Source organism: Cyclopterus lumpus, chromosome 9 (assembly GCF_009769545.1).
Source record: "Cyclopterus lumpus isolate fCycLum1 chromosome 9, fCycLum1.pri, whole genome shotgun sequence".
NCBI classification, from domain to species: domain Eukaryota; kingdom Metazoa; phylum Chordata; class Actinopteri; order Perciformes; family Cyclopteridae; genus Cyclopterus; species Cyclopterus lumpus.
Window position 1 is genome coordinate 18,767,524 of NC_046974.1, and position 20,758 is coordinate 18,788,281.

General features: G+C 41.4%; 1 protein-coding gene across 4 annotated transcripts; it reads right to left on the minus strand.

Annotated features, from left to right (window-relative positions):
• Window positions 1–305: 305 nt before the first annotated feature.
• On the minus strand, window positions 306–18,583 carry LOC117736144 (transforming acidic coiled-coil-containing protein 1-like). Of its 4 annotated transcripts, none has more exons than XM_034541252.1 (13): window positions 18,227–18,583; window positions 10,360–10,451; window positions 7,675–8,107; window positions 5,845–5,914; window positions 5,676–5,757; window positions 4,762–4,808; window positions 3,649–3,780; window positions 3,480–3,556; window positions 3,338–3,381; window positions 3,016–3,176; window positions 2,545–2,651; window positions 2,330–2,450; window positions 306–2,193 (listed from the first exon to the last, which is right to left on the minus strand). In XM_034541252.1, exons 1-13 carry the CDS (start codon window positions 18,289–18,291, stop codon window positions 2,128–2,130), a joined length of 1,497 nt encoding a protein of 498 aa, XP_034397143.1. In that variant the 5' UTR covers window positions 18,292–18,583; the 3' UTR covers window positions 306–2,127. The 4 variants fall into 4 exon arrangements, with proteins under 4 accessions (XP_034397143.1, XP_034397144.1, XP_034397142.1 ...); XM_034541253.1 differs by having other exon boundaries at window positions 5,860–5,914; window positions 18,227–18,571; XM_034541251.1 differs by lacking the exon at window positions 18,227–18,583 and adding an exon at window positions 12,188–12,688 and having other exon boundaries at window positions 5,860–5,914.
• Between the last annotated feature and the right edge of the window lie 2,175 nt (window positions 18,584–20,758).

The following is a 20,758-nucleotide window of genomic DNA, read 5'->3' on the forward strand; positions in this document are numbered from 1 at the left end:
ATTCTACAACACTGCTTTTATAACTACTGACAGTTTTTTTCAAATAGTGAATACAGAACAAAGCTGCACAAAAAAGTGCAAGGTCTCTCACCAGTGCTTCAACTGGGATGTGAGTGTGTGTGTATGTGTGTGTGGGAAGTCTGTAGAGATGTAAACACTAAAGCAGAGGCGATGACACACATACTGATAACATCACACTGACACACACAGAACAGTGAGAATTCATACGAGTCTGCTTTGTGTCTGTAGTGAAGGCAATAATAAAAACGACAGAAACACAAGTAAAAGAAAACATTAACAACTTATAGTAGAACAAATTATATTTATTTGTATTCAGGCAAATGTACACACACTCACGTTGTTAGTCTTCAAAGTGTCAACACAAGTGGGAGATCCTCATTTCTAATTTACAAACAATATTTATAGAAAGGAGCTAAAGTGACAAAACAATATTTTGTAAAGCACAGACAAACCAGCTGAGATACGAGAGGTAACGTGAAATTAAAAAGACTCAAATATAAAGTGGGTTTGTGTCATAAATGGGTCTGGGTATCTTTTCAATTGTGACTGACTCCATAGGACTCAGTGTTCATTTGTAGTCTTGTTTCAGTTTCTTTGACACAAATATTGCCTGATTTAAATGATGGATTTGCATATTTTATACTTATAGTAGTAAATAGTGGTTTGTGTTAAGCCTTCAATAAAAACTGATTTTGGACACTTTTGGCTCATTTAGTTAAATGGACATCATTTTTTTTCTGGAGAAAAAGGCCAGTATTGAAAAGGTTGTTTTCTCATTTCAACCATACGCTATAATGTTTTCACTGACACCCAGTTATTAAATAACTGCCTCCTAAGTCGTAACTACACAACTAGTTTGACTGGTGTGTTAAGAAAACAATCTGCATTCTGAGAAATACAAAGCTATGAAGATAGCCATGCAAAGAAACTGAATAATTAGTGCAGTGCTGTAAATACAGGCACGAGGTCACATTTTCATTACACATAAGCAACAGATAAAAACCTCTGACAAAGCTATTTAACACTTAGTTTCCTTCTTGGTTGGAGGTAAATGTGATTAGTGGACACTCGCTCTGTGACACAGTGATGGTTTAAGAAGAACATAATAGTTGACATATTGCAGTGCTAGCTTTCCTTATCATAGACTAAAATATCTTTAAACCAAAATAAGCTTTAATGTTTTTCATTTGTTCAGGATCCTTGACAAATTATAGTTGACATACAGTGATGATGGAATCAATTGATCTTTTCTCTATAACATCAAGTTTTGTCTCTACTGACTTCAGACAAGACAATGCCATACAGTTTATATAATTACAGTAACGGCTATGATTGTCCAATTATTATACTTGTGACTGATAAACCTTCTGCAGCTACTTGAATTGTCCCGAATCCAAGTAAAGCAAATGCTTTAAATTATTTTCAGCTTTAGTTTTACTGACATGTGGTGCACACTCAGTCTTGTTTCAATGCCTCTCCTGAACAAACCAAGGCCTCTGGGATCCACTGTATTTCCTCAAATGATCCTTAATCTTCTCCTACATTTCTTGTGCAGCCTGACTTTGACCCTGAACTCATTCTGCCCCACACAATACCCCTGAGCTTTGCACTTTCAGAGTAAAATCCTTGTTTACTTTATAGAAAAATACATTTCATGGATTGTTGCTTCAATACCAAACAATCCTTGTCAAAGCGAGTATGCCTAAATGTAACTCTTAAACAACCCCGCCTGCATGATGTCATCCCAGGAGTTGCTAGAAATGTAGCCATTAAGCTGCTGGGAATTTATGTTGAGTCACAAGAAGTGTGTTGCTCACTAGCATGTTGGATCGAAAGCACAAGAGGTCCAGATGGCCTCATAATGGGCAGAAATGCAAACAAAACAATGTGACCACATACACATTACAGAGTCCCAACTAGAACAAGTATTAACATGTAGAGAACCTTCTTGATTCAGATCACAAGTAGTGCACTTGTAGTATACATTAAGTTACTTTAGACATCTGTATATAAGCAGTCTCTGTGATGCAGGGCTGGCAGATGGCTGGGGGCATGCACAGGGCGTTGCTGCTAGGCAGGACCGGAGGGATCACAGGGACTTGTCTCTCAGTCTGTTCCCATCTTGGCAATCAGCTCATCACAGATCTTAGTGAGTTCCTCCATCTCTTGATTCTAAGACAACACAACAAAGGATGAATATGCATCTCTATATGCTACAGTGTACAGATACGGCAAATATTGTGTATTTATTTTAGAACTAAAAGTTCCATGTAGAATTAGCATGCAGGAAGATGAGGATGCCTGTCACCTTTTGCTGCAGAGCTTGTTCCAGAGACTCGTTCTTCATCTGTTCCTTCCTCAAACTGGCGGCCATCGCCATGTTCTCGGAGCTCGCCTTTGCACGCACCTGAGCAATCTCCTCATTGGCCCTGAGAGATGCGTGGAATGAGGGGAATTAACAATATGTCAAACATGGAAAAGTTTGTATTTGTTATAACTGATTTCCTTTTAATCTCTACATACTTGTCTAGTTTCTCCTCAGCATGGAGTTTAAGTGTCTGGTATCTCTGCTCCTCCTGCTTGACTCTGGCCAGATACTCCTGAGCACACTTCTTCAGCACCTCCTCGTTCTGTACGAGGAAAAACAAACAAACAAGCAAAGCTCTAAACCAGCTGCGGAGCAACTGGGGGTCAAGATTCTGGGGTCAGCTTCTTCAGTATAGGGGTTTAATTCTGCAGCAGTTGTTGAGTAAGAGAATGTTTTCACTGAGTTCAGGGCCAGATTTATCTAGTAACCCTCAGTGTAAGCCCTTGTTACTCTCACCTCTAGGCGACCACTGCCCCAATCAGAGGGAAACCTTCAACCCTTATTCAGACTGTAATCCTCTTCGAGCCCTCCCATTTGTGCTACTATCAGCTGATCGCCTCAGCACTTGAACCACACACGTTCCTTGAGCAGTTATCTAGACATGAACTCGTCCTATGACCGCTTACTTTCTTGAAGCCCTCCAGGGTGCTCTTCATAGTTTCATAACGCCGAAACACGTCAGAAAGAGAGCGTTCCACAGAGTTCAGGTCTGCCAGAGCGGTTTCCTTCTCCGTTGCCACAGTGTGCAAAGCCTTCTGGGAACTCTGGTTGTTGCGATGCACATCCTCTGAGAAGAGCAAATAAGAGATTCATCATTCATTGCTCAATACTTTATTCATGGTATTATGTCTGGTAACAGCATAACACATTGCATTTGAACGGGGATACAGTCTGCACTCCTGACCACACAATTTCAAACAGATTATAGTTCCTAACATTTCTACTCACCGATCATCTGAGCGATTGTCTTCTCATATTCTGCAACAATCTTCCTGTAATAAGACAAAACACATGATACGCCTCACTGACCACCCTCAAAATCAAATCAGTGACGGCTGAGTGAAAAGCACAAAGCAACAGATTGTCTCACCTCATCTCGCTGACTTCTTGTCTGCTGTCCTCGTACTTATTCTTCCAATCGTTGGCTGCTGCCTCTTTGGTGATGATCTGAAACGAGACGCCTACTGTGAGCAGAACTGTGCATTCAAAGAAAACTCTTGTGTGATACATTTAGGCATATTTCATATTGGATGATTTACCTCCTCTCTAATGAGGGTGAGAACGGCCTTTTTTTCTGCCTCACTGATGCAGATGGAATCCAGGACCTGACTTCCTGTTTTCTGCATTTCACTTCCCTCTGGCTTGTTCTTCAATTTGCATGGGTCTTCAAACTGCCGATGGCAAGACAATCTGTTTTAATGTACATCCAATAATGGCGGGACAGACCCCAAACTTTAAGAATTTACAGGGTATTCATGACAAAAGCACATGTAGAATTCAATAATACTGCCATATCACCATGCTTTTTACACTAAAACAAATTTCCCCTTTTATCCAGTGTGTTAAATATTGTCTTCAAATATTTTAAGCTCTAGTTTGTATCACCAATGAATTAGAATAGATAAATTATTGAGAGAAACAAACAAAAGGGAACATTTATGTCTGTAATAAACTGCAAATTATGACTATCATCATAATTCTTTTTTAGATTCGCGCATTTTCCTTTTCCCCCTGTATCCCTCTTGCCTTTCAAATCAGTGTTGTTACACATCTCAATCCTTTCTTCCTCTTCTCCCCGTCTCTCTCCTCTCTCACTATGGCCTTCCCTGGATTATGACAGTAATATTCTAATGTCCTTTATGATAATCTAAATCCATCTGCCACTTGAGTACTTGAACGTGGTGGCAGAGGCTAAGTACCTCCTGCTGGCCATCATATCAGCCGGTGATTATACTGCAGCTTGAGATAATAATGCTGGTGTCTCCAAACACAAAACTGCCCTATTTATAACACACTGCACTGTGTTTCATTTACTGTATACATATCACCAAATTCAAATGAAAAAATGTACAAAGAGCAGAACACAATGTGACCATTACAATGACAAGTCAAATGTAAAGCTGGGACACTTCTCGACTTGTCAAAGCTGTTTTTCTCTGCAACCGATGGGGACAGTTTAGTGTAACCAAAGAACTGTCTCTAGTTAAGTTAACTAAGGAAAGAGTGCTTCATCTCCACCTAGTGGTCACTAGTGGCATCACGTTGCTTCTGTTGCTTAGATGACAAAGTTACACAAATATGCTGTATATGGGCCTGACGGAGCACATATATACGGGAAAGGACATGAATGCTTTATTGTAGTATTTATTTACCACTGAGCAGTAGTCTGAGTCCTCAGGTTTTGATGTCACATGGCAGTCTTGAATGGGAAGAAAGTGAAACTCATGTTATTAAGAATTAAGGATCAGAGATGCTGTGGCCTATAATGTAATGTAGTTCATCATCATACTCAACAGGTGGAAGTCTTACAACATTTCTCCAATTGTATTTCTCATTATCAATATTTCTCTATAACCATAGGCGCTGCTGATTAATGATGTCTGATCTGCAAGAAGTATTCTCATGACTTTATGGAATGAATATTATCTTTTCAATGTGTAGTTATACGTTTTACTTCAGTCTTACGTTCAAATAAACTCACACCACTCCTGGCTTGTTTTCATTTGTAATGACTCACAATGAGTCTAAATGAGTCAAGATGTGTCAAGGCATTGTTTACTCGTACAAATATCAGTCTTTGGACAAAGCTGGAAAAATACTAATGCTCACAGTAAAAAAATAAAAACATCATGGTTTAGAAACAAAGAAACCTCAAGCTACTGCATGCGATGCAGTTACGCAACATCTGTAACAGTGCGGCCCGCTCAGATCAGACCGGTCAGAAACTAAAGCTGAGTCACATGCAGCCTGAAGGCAGGCTGTGTGATCGTAAGATCTGAGTGTGATTTATCAAACCACAACAACAGAGCAGACAAACCGTTGCTCTGAACAACTGGACTGTCATGGTGCTGGTTCAAAATTAATGTTGTGTGTCTGTAACAGTTCGGCAAAGATGACTTTCTCTCTGTATTGAAAGAGCGAAGCTAAAGAATGCTGGTTAAACTTTAACAGTTATCTGATCTCTGGAGAGTAGAGTCCCCAACTGAGCTATTCATTACTGTTTCAGTGTGCACTGTAAGTGGGTGGCACAACATTCAAATCAATCCTCATTGATCCGGTTACTCACCGCTTTGGTCCTTGTCTGGTTTAACACTGGCACTGCTCGCCAACTTCTCCTCGTCTGTGGCGTGGTCTCCATGATGGTCATCCTTTAACAGACGCACATGTAATCAGCTGACAGCATGAAGCTTTTCTAGAGCTAAAACTACATCATGAGTCAGATGAGCAGTAGGTACATTATCAGTTCTCACATGTCCGCTGAAGTCCTTTCCCATCGGTTGGGTCTGCTTCACTTTACAGGAGTTCCTGTGAATGAAAGTCAATACCAACATTAGCGTCAACACTAACTTGATCATAAATCCACATGTGCACATGTGGGCGGGTGTGATGATGAGAAGAGGAAGCAAGGGAGACAGACAGCCTGACAGCCAGACCTCATGGCTCTGCTCCGTGTGTGCGCTGAGTGTGCATGCTCTGCCTGAAGTGCTGAATCACGCAGAACAAAAAGCAGATTAATGAAAGAGATTGTTGCCAATTTGAAAAGAGAGCGAGAGCAGTTGATCAGAGCGCCACAGGGAATTACAGAGTTTCCACTAACACTCTTTCTTTCCTCTACTTTCCATAGCTACTCCTACTGTTCACCTTCAGTTTGTGATGAAAGGAACATGTGGATCAGATGAGCCTGCACCTGGACTTGGACTGAGGTTACAAGTACACACACGTCTGCACACACAGATACATATACAGTACTTACAACGCGACACAGAGGAAATGGACTGGCTCAGCAGTCCTGATGCCACACAGTGAGAAGGGAAACAGAATGACAGGTTTGAAGGAAAGAGAGGAGAGGACGGGACAGGAGTCAAAGACAAGGGGAGTGCAGGGTTATTATAGTTAGTAAATAAAAAAACAAGACAAAAGTAGGCAGGTGACAGTTGTGTTTAAACTGGTTTGTCTAAAATTCTTGACACCAACTTATTAATTTGATAAGAGCTTTGAAACTAAAAAATCTAATATTTCCTGCTTCCTTTAATATTGTATATTGACAAGAGATAATACAAGTATTTGGAACAAAAGTTGATTGTTCTTTAGTGGAATTATTATCTGGAAAAGATTGTGAACAAACTTGTCGCTCAGGATGAATATCAAAAATATATTTGGCTGCAAAGCAAGAAAGCCATTAAACGTAAATGAAGGCAGGAAAAATAAACTGCACAGAGAAATGGACCTTTATCTAAAAGCTGCGATACGGATAATATGTTGTAATGGAAATGTACTATACTGCATATTGGCCTACAGATGCAACCCATCACATATGTCATTTAAGAGCCTGTTGTGTTGTCCATGTCAAACCACTAAAAGTAATCTTAGTGCACATTGATTCAAACCAACTTCTAACTAATCTGATCATCTTGGTGCACAGAACTGAAAAAGGACCAACCAAGCAAGTCAATAATTACAATTGTGTTGTTATTTGGGGGGTCAATGGAGACAACAGAGATGTCACTGATGATTCTTCTTTAAAAGGAAACTGAACAGAAAACACCACAAGAGGGCATTGTTCGACACTTAAACGTCTCTTTACCACTCAAAGAACATTTTCTGTCAACAAGTAAAACATAGTTGTTAAAAATACTTCCAGCTATAAACACTGAAAAACTGCCCTCAATCTGCCTCTTTGAAAATAATGCAGCTAAATCAAAAAACGAATCAACCTGAAAACTGAACAAAGAATGTCAGTTGACATAAATTAAAAAAAGATAACTAAAAGTAATAAAAACATTTACAACTGTAATAAGAAACATTTAAAACTATGATAACGCTGGTGAGGAATGGATGGATGTCCAGGGGACAAACAACATCTGAAGATCCACAACAGGCCGACACAGTTGTAGATAAAGGGAACACTTTGACCCCTTCAGGTTACTTGTGCACAATAGCGAGCATTCATTAATGTCCCCTGCAGCCATAAAAGAGAGAGCGCTGTTTGTTCAGGTTGGAAATATGTGAGTCATATTAATTTAGTTTCAGCCACTGAGGCTTTTGTGTACTTTTGTTTTACTCACGTGATAATTGTGCCGTTGGTCTCACAGGCAAGTTTTGTGTTTTGCGTATTGGAGTTGATGTTGCCATTAAGCAAGTCGGGATCCACACAAATGTCATGACTGGAGATGGAGTTTGAGTCTGGGCTGGAGTCAGACGTCACCGGAGCCTGGTCGTCCACCTCGGAAGGATCTGGTTTGTTTAGCGGGGAAAGGAAGGACAATGATGGGGGCCGGAGGGCCTGAGGCTGGGGCACAGGGCTGGATGGTGAGAGGCCCCCTCCAGGACTGGGATTGCTGCTGAGTGTCAGGTTGAGGTTCTGGCCCAAACTAAAGCTGCAGTCGTTAGGTGAGGATCCGGTAAGGTTGTTAAGGGAATCAACCTCTTGGGATGAAACTGGGCCGACATCCTGGTTGGAGTTCTTGTCCAGAAAGTGGTTTGTACCATCAGGAAGAACTGTGGAAACGGAAGAGAAGTAAGCATGTAACTAAGTCTATATATAACCAGGAAAAAAACAATAAAAAAGAAAGGAATTCAAATTACACAAAGCATAAAGCTATGTGAAGCTAAGGGGAGCTGCAGAATCAGGTGGTCATTTTCTGTAGGGTCATCACTACGAGTGACTACTTTTACATTGCTTTTACATGGTCATTTGTTAAGATAGAAATATTGACTATCTTGGTTAAAGACCATTGAATATTATCTACATAGCAATGATGGGAGATATGAAATGAGTTATTATCTGTCCAAAGGTAAGTTTATACCAATCAAACAGAATAGCACCCAGGACAGACCCTTGTGGCACACCTCAATACCGAGCAACTGAGAAGCCTTTGTCAGAAAGTTAGAAGAAGAACCACCGCAGGGCAGCAGATCTCAATCCTCACTTCAACATCTCAGTAAAATATCCCCATCCTGTTGCTGCTTAGTGATTGTATCTCTCATTCGGGGATTTAAAATTGAATTGATGGCTTCTCCTTCTCCTGTTAGAACACTTAAAATGGCTCCTCTCAGAGAGCTTCACATCCCGTGAACAGCTAGCTAACGAGCACAGCAGCAGGCTGATCTCTGTTGAGTCACTCTGCTGAAACACAGGACTCACTGTTACTGGACGACACACACTGGAAAGCTCACACAAAACTAAAACCACTCTGCTGTATTCTTCTGTAATTCTTCTCAACCTGCTCAAAATATGAATTACGTCATTGTGGTTTCACTTAGAGCAAGTAACAGCTTGTCACATATTTGTCATGACTGGAGGCTGGTGTGTTATTACATCATACATTCAATTAATGCAAGCTTATGTAAGCTTTCTGCTCAGAATCTGGGTAATTTTAGAAACACACACACACACACACACACATCCTTTGGAGAAAGGGAACAGATGTAGAGGAACCACACCCAGTCATGTGGAGTACACACCACCACGGGGCCTAGCAACAAAGACAACATCAGGCTTTATGACAGTTTTTCAAACTCTACGAAAGAGGAAACCCAGACAGAGAAGGAAGTGAGAGAGAGAGAGAAGCAGACGAAATACAGCTCAACAAATAGCTGTCTGGGGTTTCAGCCATGTCCCGGTTCAACCGTACATAGTTTGATTGTAGCCTGTGATCGTTATCATGAACAGAGAGGGATTCCCACTCAGACGTTGTGGTCTAATTTCAGTCAACCAGAATATTGGTTACTGCGCACAGTCAAACTTTTATTTATGAAACAAACACAGAGTTTGTACAGAGCATGTGACTGGTTGAGCATTACAAGGAGACTGTTATCGTTTCCAAACTTGACTGAATAATAAACACATTCATCTCTCTCTTATTAGCTCATCTGGCACAGTGTCCCACCTGCTGTGGCTAAAACGTGTCTGAGCCATACAAAATATGCAGAACAATTTTGTACAGTAGCTGTAAAATTCAGTCACTTGAAAACGGAGAAGCAGAGTTTGCAAACATCAGTGAAATAATAGCATTGCTTTCAGCAGAGAAGTTGCAGCCCCGAATATCTATTACCATGGTAATGGTAATGGTTCTCCTGTGTGTGTGGGTGAAAGCAGGCAGTGGGTTGTGGATCACAGCAGTGAGCTTCTCTGGCAACTTCAAACAGGCCGGATTCATCTACTGCTCATTAATCAACCAATTATGTAGTGTGTGCCTAACAGGATGTTTACATTTAATTTAATCGACATTTAACTTTCTCACACACACTGCGCCAGATCCCCTTAAAAAACAAACACAAACACAAATCTTTAAGACAAATATCTCAAATACTGGACAACTAAAACTATCTCCATGATCCGGTACGACTAAAGGTAAGTGAGAGAATACTTTGCATTTGTGATCTGCTGGAATGTGTTACGGTGTACAGGTGTACAGGTGTACAGGTGTACTCCCGGATACTGTGACATCATTGTTGGGTGTGATTACAGCTCGGCAGTGAAACTGCTCTTTTCCGCCTAATGTTATGTTACTCTTTTAAGTCTAAACACAAGCAGCGATACGAGTACTTTGCCTAAAAAAAAAACACGTTCTAGACTTAAACATTTTAATTATTTGATCAGAGAATAAACAAACAATATCAGACACATGCTACAGACCCATTTCAGTTGCAATCAGAAGATATTGAGGCCTAGCCTCAGAATATATATCCAATGTGATTGATCAGGTGTGACAGAGTTTGAACAGTGTAAGAGCCCTGGGCCACCTCACCTGTGTGGCTGGAGTTGTCCAGTTGGCTGAGTAGCTTCACAACACCTGGAGACTCGGCCTCAGGAGTCTCAAAGGTCCCCTCCGAGTCTGAACTAGAGAGAAAGAGAGAGAGGGACCTTAAAACACCATTCATAAGGAAAGAAAAAGATACAAAATCTCCAGTTTGAAATTGAAAATGTGCTCTAACTGACAAATATGATTCATAAAACTATTCTCATGAAGTGAGTTAGAGCATGTGATGAAAAACAATCCTGTTACCTGGTTTACAGCAGTCTGCTGTCTTAAAAGAACAGAGCCATTGGAAATGTTGATCAGTCTAAATATCTACATCTAAATGCTACAAACAGCTACTAAATCAAATATAACAATGAAAGTCTGGATTACTTGTTGCAGTGTACAATTAGTTCTCACAAATATGTATTGGCTTTCAAATATCAATATACCAATAATGTTAAGTTTTCTTAGACATGCAAACAACAGATCTCTGAAAATCTAAAAATAAACAAGCTGCTTTTATTTTAAAGGAAGTCGGAGGAAGGGAGAGGAGAGGAAGTGAAGTCCAACAAGGCCACCTGCATCCTTTGCCCCTTAATAAGGACTCACTGTGTCCTACCAGACTCAATCACACACCCACACAAATACACACACACGTACACACAGTTCTTGGTCTGCTGTGTCAGCTGCCTAGACACCCAGCCTAAATTTATGCCTGAACTGTGGAGAGACAAAAAGGAAGGGAGAGACAGGGAGTGAGAGTGTATGTGCTTGTGTGTGTGTGTGTGTGTGTGTGTGTGTATGTGTGTGTGTGTGTGTGTGTGTGTGTGTGTGTGTGTGTGAGTGTGTGTGTGTGTGTGTGTGTGCGTGTGTTTGTACCCGTTCCCAGTCGCTTTAACACACATCAAAACGTCCGCACTTTAATGAAAAACAGCACGAGAAGGAACAAAGCTCTCAGTGCCAAAACCCAACCACACTCCATCTCTGATACCAGTTCACAAAAACACATTCACACACACTGGAGCCAGAGCTAATCCTAATATACATACCCACCCCCCACCCTGCACGAACACAGACAAACATACACACACACTGAATCACGTCCCAGCGATGGCCCCAGTGGCTGCACTCTTGGATGGTTACTTAGAAACTAGAAATGGACAGAAAAAGAAATCAAAAGCTTTGGAAAACGTGGCTTTTTTCCCATCCCCCAACTTTCAGCAACTGTTCCCCAACTGCCAAACAGCCTACACACACACACACACACACACACACACACACACACACACACACACACACACACACACACACACAAACACACCCACACGGCAAGTATGATTTGGGTGAAATAAAGTATTGTATAAAAAAAGGCCTTGAACACAGACTTATCATCAGCTTCAGTGCTTCATAAAGAAACAGGATGGTACACAAAGCAGAGCCTGACAAAACAAATGGATCACTGTATTTTGACTAAGAATCTGCTTTTAGCCAACAACACCAAGACAATATGATCCACGTCATAGGAAAGAACCCACGATTATACAACCACATCAGTCTGCTTGTGTGCGTGTGTGTGTGTGTGTGTGTGTGTGTGAGTGTGTGTGTGTGTGTGTGTGTGTGTGTGTGTGTGCGTGTTGCTCCTCTTTGTGCGTATATATCCGCCACCTGTCAGTATGACTCAGGGGAATCTGAAGTCATCACACAAGGACACAATAAATCTAGTGCTGTTTATTAAAGCAAATACAGAGAATCACCCATTCCTCTCTGTTTCTAGTTCTTATACTGACCCGATAATATCTTATTCTCTCTCTCTCTCTCTCTCTCTCTCTCTTACTTGTCCTCTCCGTCATCCTTGGATCTGGGCTGCCCCTCGTCCCCAGCAGCCCCAGTCACTGCTGACCAAGTCCATTTGGCCCACTGGACCGGAGACAACCAGGACATCCCTGCAGCACGTTGAGTCGTTAAGCTGCTGCCACCTCCAAGATGAAATAGCACACGTCCTCGTCCTCTGCCACTGCTGTCCGACAGATTCAATGGGCTCCCACAGTCCCTTGCTATACTTCAAAAAGCAGACTCTCACAGAGAACCCGTCGACCCGTTCTTCTTTCCTCTCTCGCGTTCTTGCTTTCTGACTTGCTAACTTCCTCCTCTTGCTCAACCGCTCAGCTTTCCCATCCTGCCCTTCTGCGCTGTTGACGCGCTCGTGAGGGGGAAACGTGTCTCACGCTGCTGCTGTTTCTACCATTGCTTTGCTCTCCACAGCACTGACTCACCCCGTGCAGATTACTGGAGCATCAGTAGTCACTCCTCTCTCCCCCCTCCTCCCTCTCTGTCTGGGTGGCCGATCAGCTGGTTAACAGACATCGGCTCGCCCTGCTGCTGCTGCATGTTTACTAACTCAGGAGTTTGCCTCCCCCTCTCCCTGATTCCTAAAGGGAAGAGAGGGGGGAGAGCAGCAATGCTTCCCGGTTTAAAAGGAGAGTCTGGTTACTCTGGGAGAGACTGACAGTCTACCAGACATTTGTGTCCCTAAGAAATAGGACATTAAAACAGAACAGGGGAGGAAATTATGCGGCTAACAATAGAATGTAAACGACGTAGGAGGCGACGTAGATCTGTATATAGAGCTTATAGTGTATCCTGAACTCATCACATCACCATATATATCTCACTGAAATTGCATCTTCACTAAATCCCTTAAACTAAAATAGTAAAATGCAGTAAAGCCCTAACTATCTAAATGTGACTTGCTGACGTGTTTACCTGCCCACAGTCAGTTTAAAAGGTAATTTGAGTTGTTAATGGTTTGTTTACTTGCCAACTCCATCACTAACTTTTGCCTATTTTCCCTGGATAAATAAAGGGAGACAGAGTTGGATAGATTGTTTTACAAGGACTAAGAATGTACCTTGTGCAACACTATAATCTAAATAATTATGAACTGGAAATGTCGCTGTTAATTCAGTGATGTGTGACCAAACCTACAGAAGATCTATTGTTCTCTGAAAGCATCCAGGCCAGACGGCACAACAATCAATACAGCAAACCTACATTCAACAGTAACGGTGCAACTACCCATCTGACTGACAGAAAAGTCATTTGGATTAAATCTCTCATTGCTGCTCGCACACTTTCACCCACACATGTGCCTCGGAGGCTGTTCATGGATGGCTTATATAAGTCCAGGCTTTCACATTCATGCCTTTCTCTCTCACACTCACACACACACACGCACACACACACACACACACACACACACACACACACACACACACACACACACACACACACACACACACACACACACACACACACACACATCTAGGCCAGAGGAGAGGAGTTCTTTGAAAAAACACGAACCATGACTAATCTAATAAGGGAGGATGGTTCAGCCACTGGGGAAAAGGGGAGCGAGGGGAGGGGGGGAAGGGGACCCAGCAAAGATGAACTTTTAGGTTTCTTTCCTGCTATTTACTGCTCACATGTGGAAAACATGTTCAGAAAGACAGGAGCTCTCCCACTGATGTCACTGAGCTGGCCCACAGAGACAGGCATGCAGGCAGATAGATGAGTATACGTGCACAAACACGCAAAAAAAATAATGTCACACACTGGTGAACACAGAGAAAGACGCTCTGCTCAATCAGTGATAGCTGGACCGAAACATGTAGCAAATTAGAGGCATGGCAGATGAAAAAAAAAAAGCATTCATTAAAAATGAGGAGCGAGAGTCGGATAGATAACAACTGAGTTTTTGGGCAGGACAGAAATCTGAAATGCTTGATTGTTTTTTGTAAACATTCCTGACATTGTCTTCTTTGCCTCCTTTGTTTCCTTATCTGTCAGTTGGTACATCTGAGAGGACAAACCTGTCCGCCTTGCCGTGGACATGATCTACTGAAAGTTAACACACCCCCTCAAGCAGTAAGAGACATCCTGTGTTTGCTCTGCTACACCTTGAAGTTGTGAACATGCCTCTGGACTAAGGCTGGGAGATAACTCAACATTGTTTTTCAATAGAATTGTGATGACATTATATATTGAGATATCATGATACACAAGTACGTCCTTTAAATTGATAATAAATAGCACATACTTACTTTTCTCAGAAAATCTGAATGTGTGTGCATGCATGTAAACATAGTCAGTGTAGCTGAGAATATTGTTTATTCACACTATAATTCTATTTTAAACTGTTATTTTGCACCAATAATAATAAATCATGTAATAAAGGAAAAATAGGCTTTACCATTTGGTCATTTCATATAGAATATTTATTGAATTACCAGAAAACATGCTATATCTTGATGTATATCATGTATTGAATAATTATGAAATGATCTATATCGCGATAGAATAATTTGGCCATATCGGCCAGCCCTGGACACATTAAGGTATTTAACAGAGAGGCGACATGCAGCAGTGGACGGAGTGGAAATAGTCCTGACTCTATCAGGCACGAAGCACAGACAGAGAAGAAAGAACACACAATAATCAGCTCTTATGTAATGCTTGAAACCACAAATAGCACACAGTGAAACTGTGGCAAACCCACACCTACAGCGCACCCTGCAAACTAGAGCTGCCATCTTAGCACACAGGAATGGATGATTTTACACCGAACACTGGCTGTTACGTTTGTTTGCCGTCAGTTAATCCAGCGAGAATGCACGTCCTTAATCATCAATTACAATTTGACTGATAGCAGCATGTGTGGTTTTGAGCTAAGAATAAATCAGCAAGGATAAACATGTGTGAGCCACAACAGAGGGGATGTGATACTGGATGAGATAACTAACTGTGTGTGTGTGTGTGTGTGTGTGTGTGTGTGTGTGTGTGTGTGTGTGTGTGCACGCACGCTGAGAGGGGGAACCAGAGAAGCTTCTCAAATATCACAGGCTATTTTTCTCTTTCCTCTCAATACCTGACCTTCGGTATGATGACCGAAGGTCACAAATCTAAATCAAAACTTTTCATATAGCACCATCAGTAGGTCAACATTTCCCCTGACCAACAATTGCTAACAAGATATCTTTTAGATAAATTAAATTAATGAGTGGATTTACATTACATTTGCTGGGATTATTAAAAGATACCCTTTTTTCTAGATTTTTCTAAATAAACTTGTCGATAATTAAATAATAACCTAATGGTTCTGAAAGCTTCAATCTATGAATTAGACCTTAAAAAATAAATCAGTTTTGGCATGCAAGTGACAACCTGCAAGATCAGTGTTTTCCTTAATGTGGAAAAACATATTTGGGTCTTTATGTTATGACTCACACATCAGCACTGACGAAATAGCAGTCTACCAAGAAAATACTTCACAGCTACTTTCATATTTCATTAAGAAATGTATTATTATCTCAAACAAACTTCTTAAAACTAAATTTTTCTTGGGCAGCAAAAAATACAGCTGAGAAACAGGACAATGTGCTTTGAGGTTGAGTCACTGTTTGCTTTCAATAGAAAGCAGCACAAAAGATATTTATAGCAAAAGGAAGTTGTTCTCAAGTTCCGGTGTAAGCTCTCTTGCAACTACACAGTCTGCCCTGTGATGTGAATGTGAGTATATACAAGAGTCACGAGTATACAGCATATAAACAATATGTCAACTATATGTAATGTTGGTTATCAGTACATGTTTCATGTAAGACATAAACACGAGTGCAAATGTAAAAAATGATGCCCTTTCTGTCTGCCTGTCTAATAATATCCCATGTGTTGGCTGGTTCTGGTATATGGTTCCATCTAGTGGTCATTATTGGACTCTCACCCAGGTTCCTCACATTAAAAATAACAACATAACATACAAACTGCAGCATTGCGCTGCGTTGTCAGGACTCAGCAGTGTCAGAGAGGTTCAATCTAAAGAGAGACACAGATGCTCCAACATCTTTGATAAGAAGCTTCTCAGAAGCACCACCATTTTTACATAACTGATAGCTCTGTATATTTAATAGAGAACACCCCATTAGCTGCAATCAGAGCGGAAGCGATCACGGGGAGAGTTAGACTCAATGGAGCTGAAGCCCTCGCCGTGCTACAGCACACGAGAATATCTTAACTGATAGAGGCACGATGAAACAAAAGAGCACAAAGAAAGGAGAACAAGGTTGAAAGAGGGGAGGGCTTCACCCGAGGAGTCATGTAGACACCAACTGAGCTATTGTTTCTGACTACAACAAGGACTCAGGAGCACACAATTCCCAGACAATAGTGCATGTACGTTTTATGCACATGCACGCACGCACATAGCCCGGATATACCCCCCCTTCTATTCTATTTTATTATTTTTATTTGACTGTTAAATGTATTTTCAACTAGACTCAATGTCCCTTTAAAATGCAATTTAGTTATATTAAAATATAACACTATTTAGTGTAGTATCTATAACAATATAAGTGAGGGGTTTCAGGCATTAACTTCAACTGTATTGAGGAGTGAGTTTCACTTTCATTCTGGTAGGCCTAAGTAGTCAGCGTGAGCTTATATATAATTCATCTTCACATTTTTTGCCTGTCTTCATGTATTCACAATGAGTGTTTCTCTAAAATAATAGAAGCTTTTTTTTTAGAAGTATAACATTGTTCAGCCTACACCGGCCTGAATTCATTCCCCTGCAGTGAGAAATGAGCTCCAAATGCAGGCCAGACTCTTCCCGAATGACAGACTATCACACGATGGAAGTTCAGGGTTTTTGAGAACAGGAAGTCCACTGTAGCCAAGACTGCTCCAGTTAGGATAAAGCAAATGATTAAGGCAACTAAAATTAGACCAGAAGCTGAAAGAAATCCCTGGGCACTGGCTTCCCAGTTTTCCCACAGTGAGGAACCCCCCCCCCCCCCCCCCCCCCCCTCTCTAATATAAACACTGAAATTAAAGTGCTTAATCAATGAGATTAAAAAATAAATGAATGAAATAAATAACAATGAACATCGCTTTCACATGGCGTTGTGCAATGTCAGTCCCTCTGCGCTCTCTTGCTTCTCATATGAAACACTGTTCTCCACAACTAAATGCACACATGTATTGAGCTAAAGTGTTCCTGCTTCAAGGGACTTACAGAAACATTAAAGATAAAAGCATCACTGGGATCAGACAAAGTGAATGGACTCCCTCTGTTACAAAGGATGAGAGAAAGAAAAGGGGAGTCTTTTAAGCTCTGACGAAGGCCTCAGCAACAACCTCCTGAAGATGACGCTCCAGATAGCTGCAGTTCATCATCACACAGTTCATTAAAGATGTCAAACACACAGAACAGGAAGCTGTGCCACCTGCTCAAACAGAAATAAAACTGTACAGGTATGATAAAAAATACCACTTTCATTTTTGGGTCACAGCTGAATAATTAATAGCCAGCAGCAGCATTATCTCTTCTACAGTTGTCATTACAAACACAGCTGCTAAAATGTCTAAATTCATGCGCTTGTGCTCGGCCCATGTCTTAATTTCAGGAGGATGATCAGCTCATGCTCGTTACATTAGCCTCTCCGCTAATGTCATCGGTTGTGCCACTCGTCTTTCCCTTAGATTTGAAAACCATAACAGCATTCAAAGCAGCGTGACGGGAGAGGCTGTGCAGTGCGTCGCAGTCTGATGGGCTGATTTGCTTTCAGTCCAGCAGGGGAAACCCAGACTACAGGAAGCATCAAGGTCTCAGCACTGCCCTTCAACCTCTTATCCCAGACTGCTCTTCCCCTCCATGAGTTCATACACACAACAACACAATCTCAAGAACCAAAGGGCTGAATCGATCCACTCTGGCAAGAACACACACACACACACACACACACACACACACACACACACACACACACACACACACACACACACACACAAAAGCATAAAACAATGACGCATCTCATCTTACATGCTGCTCTTCTTCCGAGGGGAGCTGACGGAGCCCTTCCTGTGCTGGCTAAGGGAGCCCCCCATGGCAACAGCCGAGTGTGTGCTTGGTTCAGGTCTATCACAGCTTCTCCGTACGTCCCTGTTCTCCTCCAAAGGTTCACCTCTGCCAGTCTGTCTCAACGACAGAGCGGCACAGAGCACTGCTTCTCATGACTGTCGTGTTATTATTAAACCAACCAGCCAGCCTTGCCTCTACTCGGTCATTCTCGGTCTCAGTCTCTGTTGATGCTACACAGTCCAAATGCTCAAGAGAAATACTCATCACACATGAATAGCTGACAGTCCCGCCTCCTTGCTCTGCTTCTCCTCACCCTTCAAAATATCTCTCTTTCTTTCTCTCTCTCTCTCTCTCCCTTTCTCTCTCTCTTACAAGCGCGCACGCACACACACACACACACGCACCAGAGTCTGAGAGAGAATGAGAAAGACAGACGTGGTGTGTGTGTGTGTGTGTGTCAGTGTCTCATGGGGGTATGTGGCTGGGGTGAGAGTATTGTTCAAGCGTGAAAGAGTCTCTTCTTTGTTAGTCAGCTAAATACCAGATCTGAGATAGGGGGGAGAGATGGAAGATGATGGAGGGAGAGTTGGCGGCATTAAACACAGTCCCACTTGTTGTGGCACATTCCCACTACCTGCTGTGACCTAATGCCCACCCCTACAGCCCCCTTGAGGTTTAGCATAACAATACACACACACATATACTGTCAGAGCTTAGCTTGTTTGCATACATTCATTTCCTAAGACAATTACTGCATTTTGACTTCTAACCCCAGTACAAAACGTGCACACAATTAAAAAGTCACACAATGCAATCAGTGTGACTAAAAAAGGCGGTATCGTCTTTTGAGAAAGACTGAAACAAGTATAAACATGATAAGCACTATTGAGACATTGTTTAACCAACAATAAGAGGGAGCCATTGGTCCGTTCACCCTATTGAGTACAGCAGAGCCTCGCAATGACTAAAGAAGGAAAGTATAGCTCCTGGTCCAAGCCTGTCCCATCCCGTCTCTCAGGATGAAATGAAAAAGGACTAAAAGACCTCAGAGCACCGGTACTGCGGTGAAGCAGCCTCCACTTCGAAAAACAGTCAAGCCAGCCCGCACGTTTTTCCTCGGTACGTCCATGTCCTCTGCATTACGGTACGAGTGTGGAAGAATTAACTTGACGGTGATAGGACATGTCACATTAATTAAGTCAATATGTCTGTAGATTTACAGATACAATAACGAATTAAACTAAATGAATGAGTGAAACATTATGTATGCATCACGCAAACAGTATTTCAAGGATAATGTCCATTGTGTGAATACTTTTACATAATATCGACAGCCACCTTGGAAAGGTATACCGCTTCCAATATTGGGACATTCTGAATGTCACTAAAACTACAACGGTATCATCAGAATTTCCTTACACACCGAGTAACTTAACTTATTAACATTATATAACCTTATATAACTGCGGAGGTTGGGCGACATTTACAACACCTTGCAAAACGTATATTAGTTAGTGAATGTGTGAGAATTTCTGGCACTGAAGTTGAAACTAAAATACAAATATCGAAATGCAAGATTGTTACTGACCTTGAATATTCTAGAAACGTCCAGGGTAGTGTCCATCTGATAAATGAGAAGTCCTCTCCAAAAAGTACATGTGGGCTCCTGCTCTTAACTAAGGAAGGTCATGACCTACTGATGTAAATGCGTTAGTGACTGACATGTAACCTGGGGGACCCAATAGCCCTGTTGCTCAGTTTTACAAGAACAGCAAACTACCTCTATTAATATATTGTTATTTATATATTCAGAATCAGCGTTAAGTGTACACATACAATGAATATGACGTATCTAAATGTACATGCAGATGTAGAAATACGGTTAAAAACAAGGCAACAACGTCGAACAATCCTTTGACTACTAAACCATGTGAGACATCTCCGAAATGTGAGAGTAGCTTTGCTCTCCATGTTTCAGTCTTATACAATAACTCATATAGTCAACTACAACCTCAGTGTTCACACACAGCAAAGTGCTATATCATTCTTTAGATCAAAGAAAATTGACTTAAATGTCTCAATAGTTTCTTTGCAAGCAGTGAAATACTATCCTTCTCTTGATGTCAGAGGTTTAGCACATCCACACACACAGGTTTGTGTATGCATGCATATGTGCGTTAACTTTTAAACATTATGCAATGTTTTTCTAAAATTACAAAGTTCTCAATTGCCTATGTAACATCATAGGCAATACAATTAGTCATGCTCCAAAAGCAATTATTTTCCAAAGTCCTCCTAAAAGTATAAGAATATCCGTATCCTATTTTCTGCTAAAGAAAACCCACCAGGCAACCATTTGACTGACCAACACTCATTTGCATTTTACAACCCAGCTCAAAGGCTGCAACATAAATGAGAGATCAGACGAGTCGAAAGGACCAGGACTCTGAGGGCTGTTTGCTCTACAATATAATCTATGTTTGAGTGTCAGTA

Bases quoted from the DNA above. Each gene is read 5' to 3' on its own strand.
- LOC117736144 (XM_034541250.1), bottom strand. From the start codon at position 12,294: ATGTCCTGGTTGTCTCCGGTCCAGTGGGCCAAATGGACTTGGTCAGCA. The intron at 5,915-7,674 runs GTGAGTAAAACA...TTTCATTCACAG, and splicing joins ACCAACGGCACAATTATCAC to GAACTCCTGTAAAGTGAAGC. The intron at 4,809-5,675 runs GTGAGTAACCGG...TTCCCATTCAAG, and splicing joins ACCAGACAAGGACCAAAGCG to ACTGCCATGTGACATCAAAA.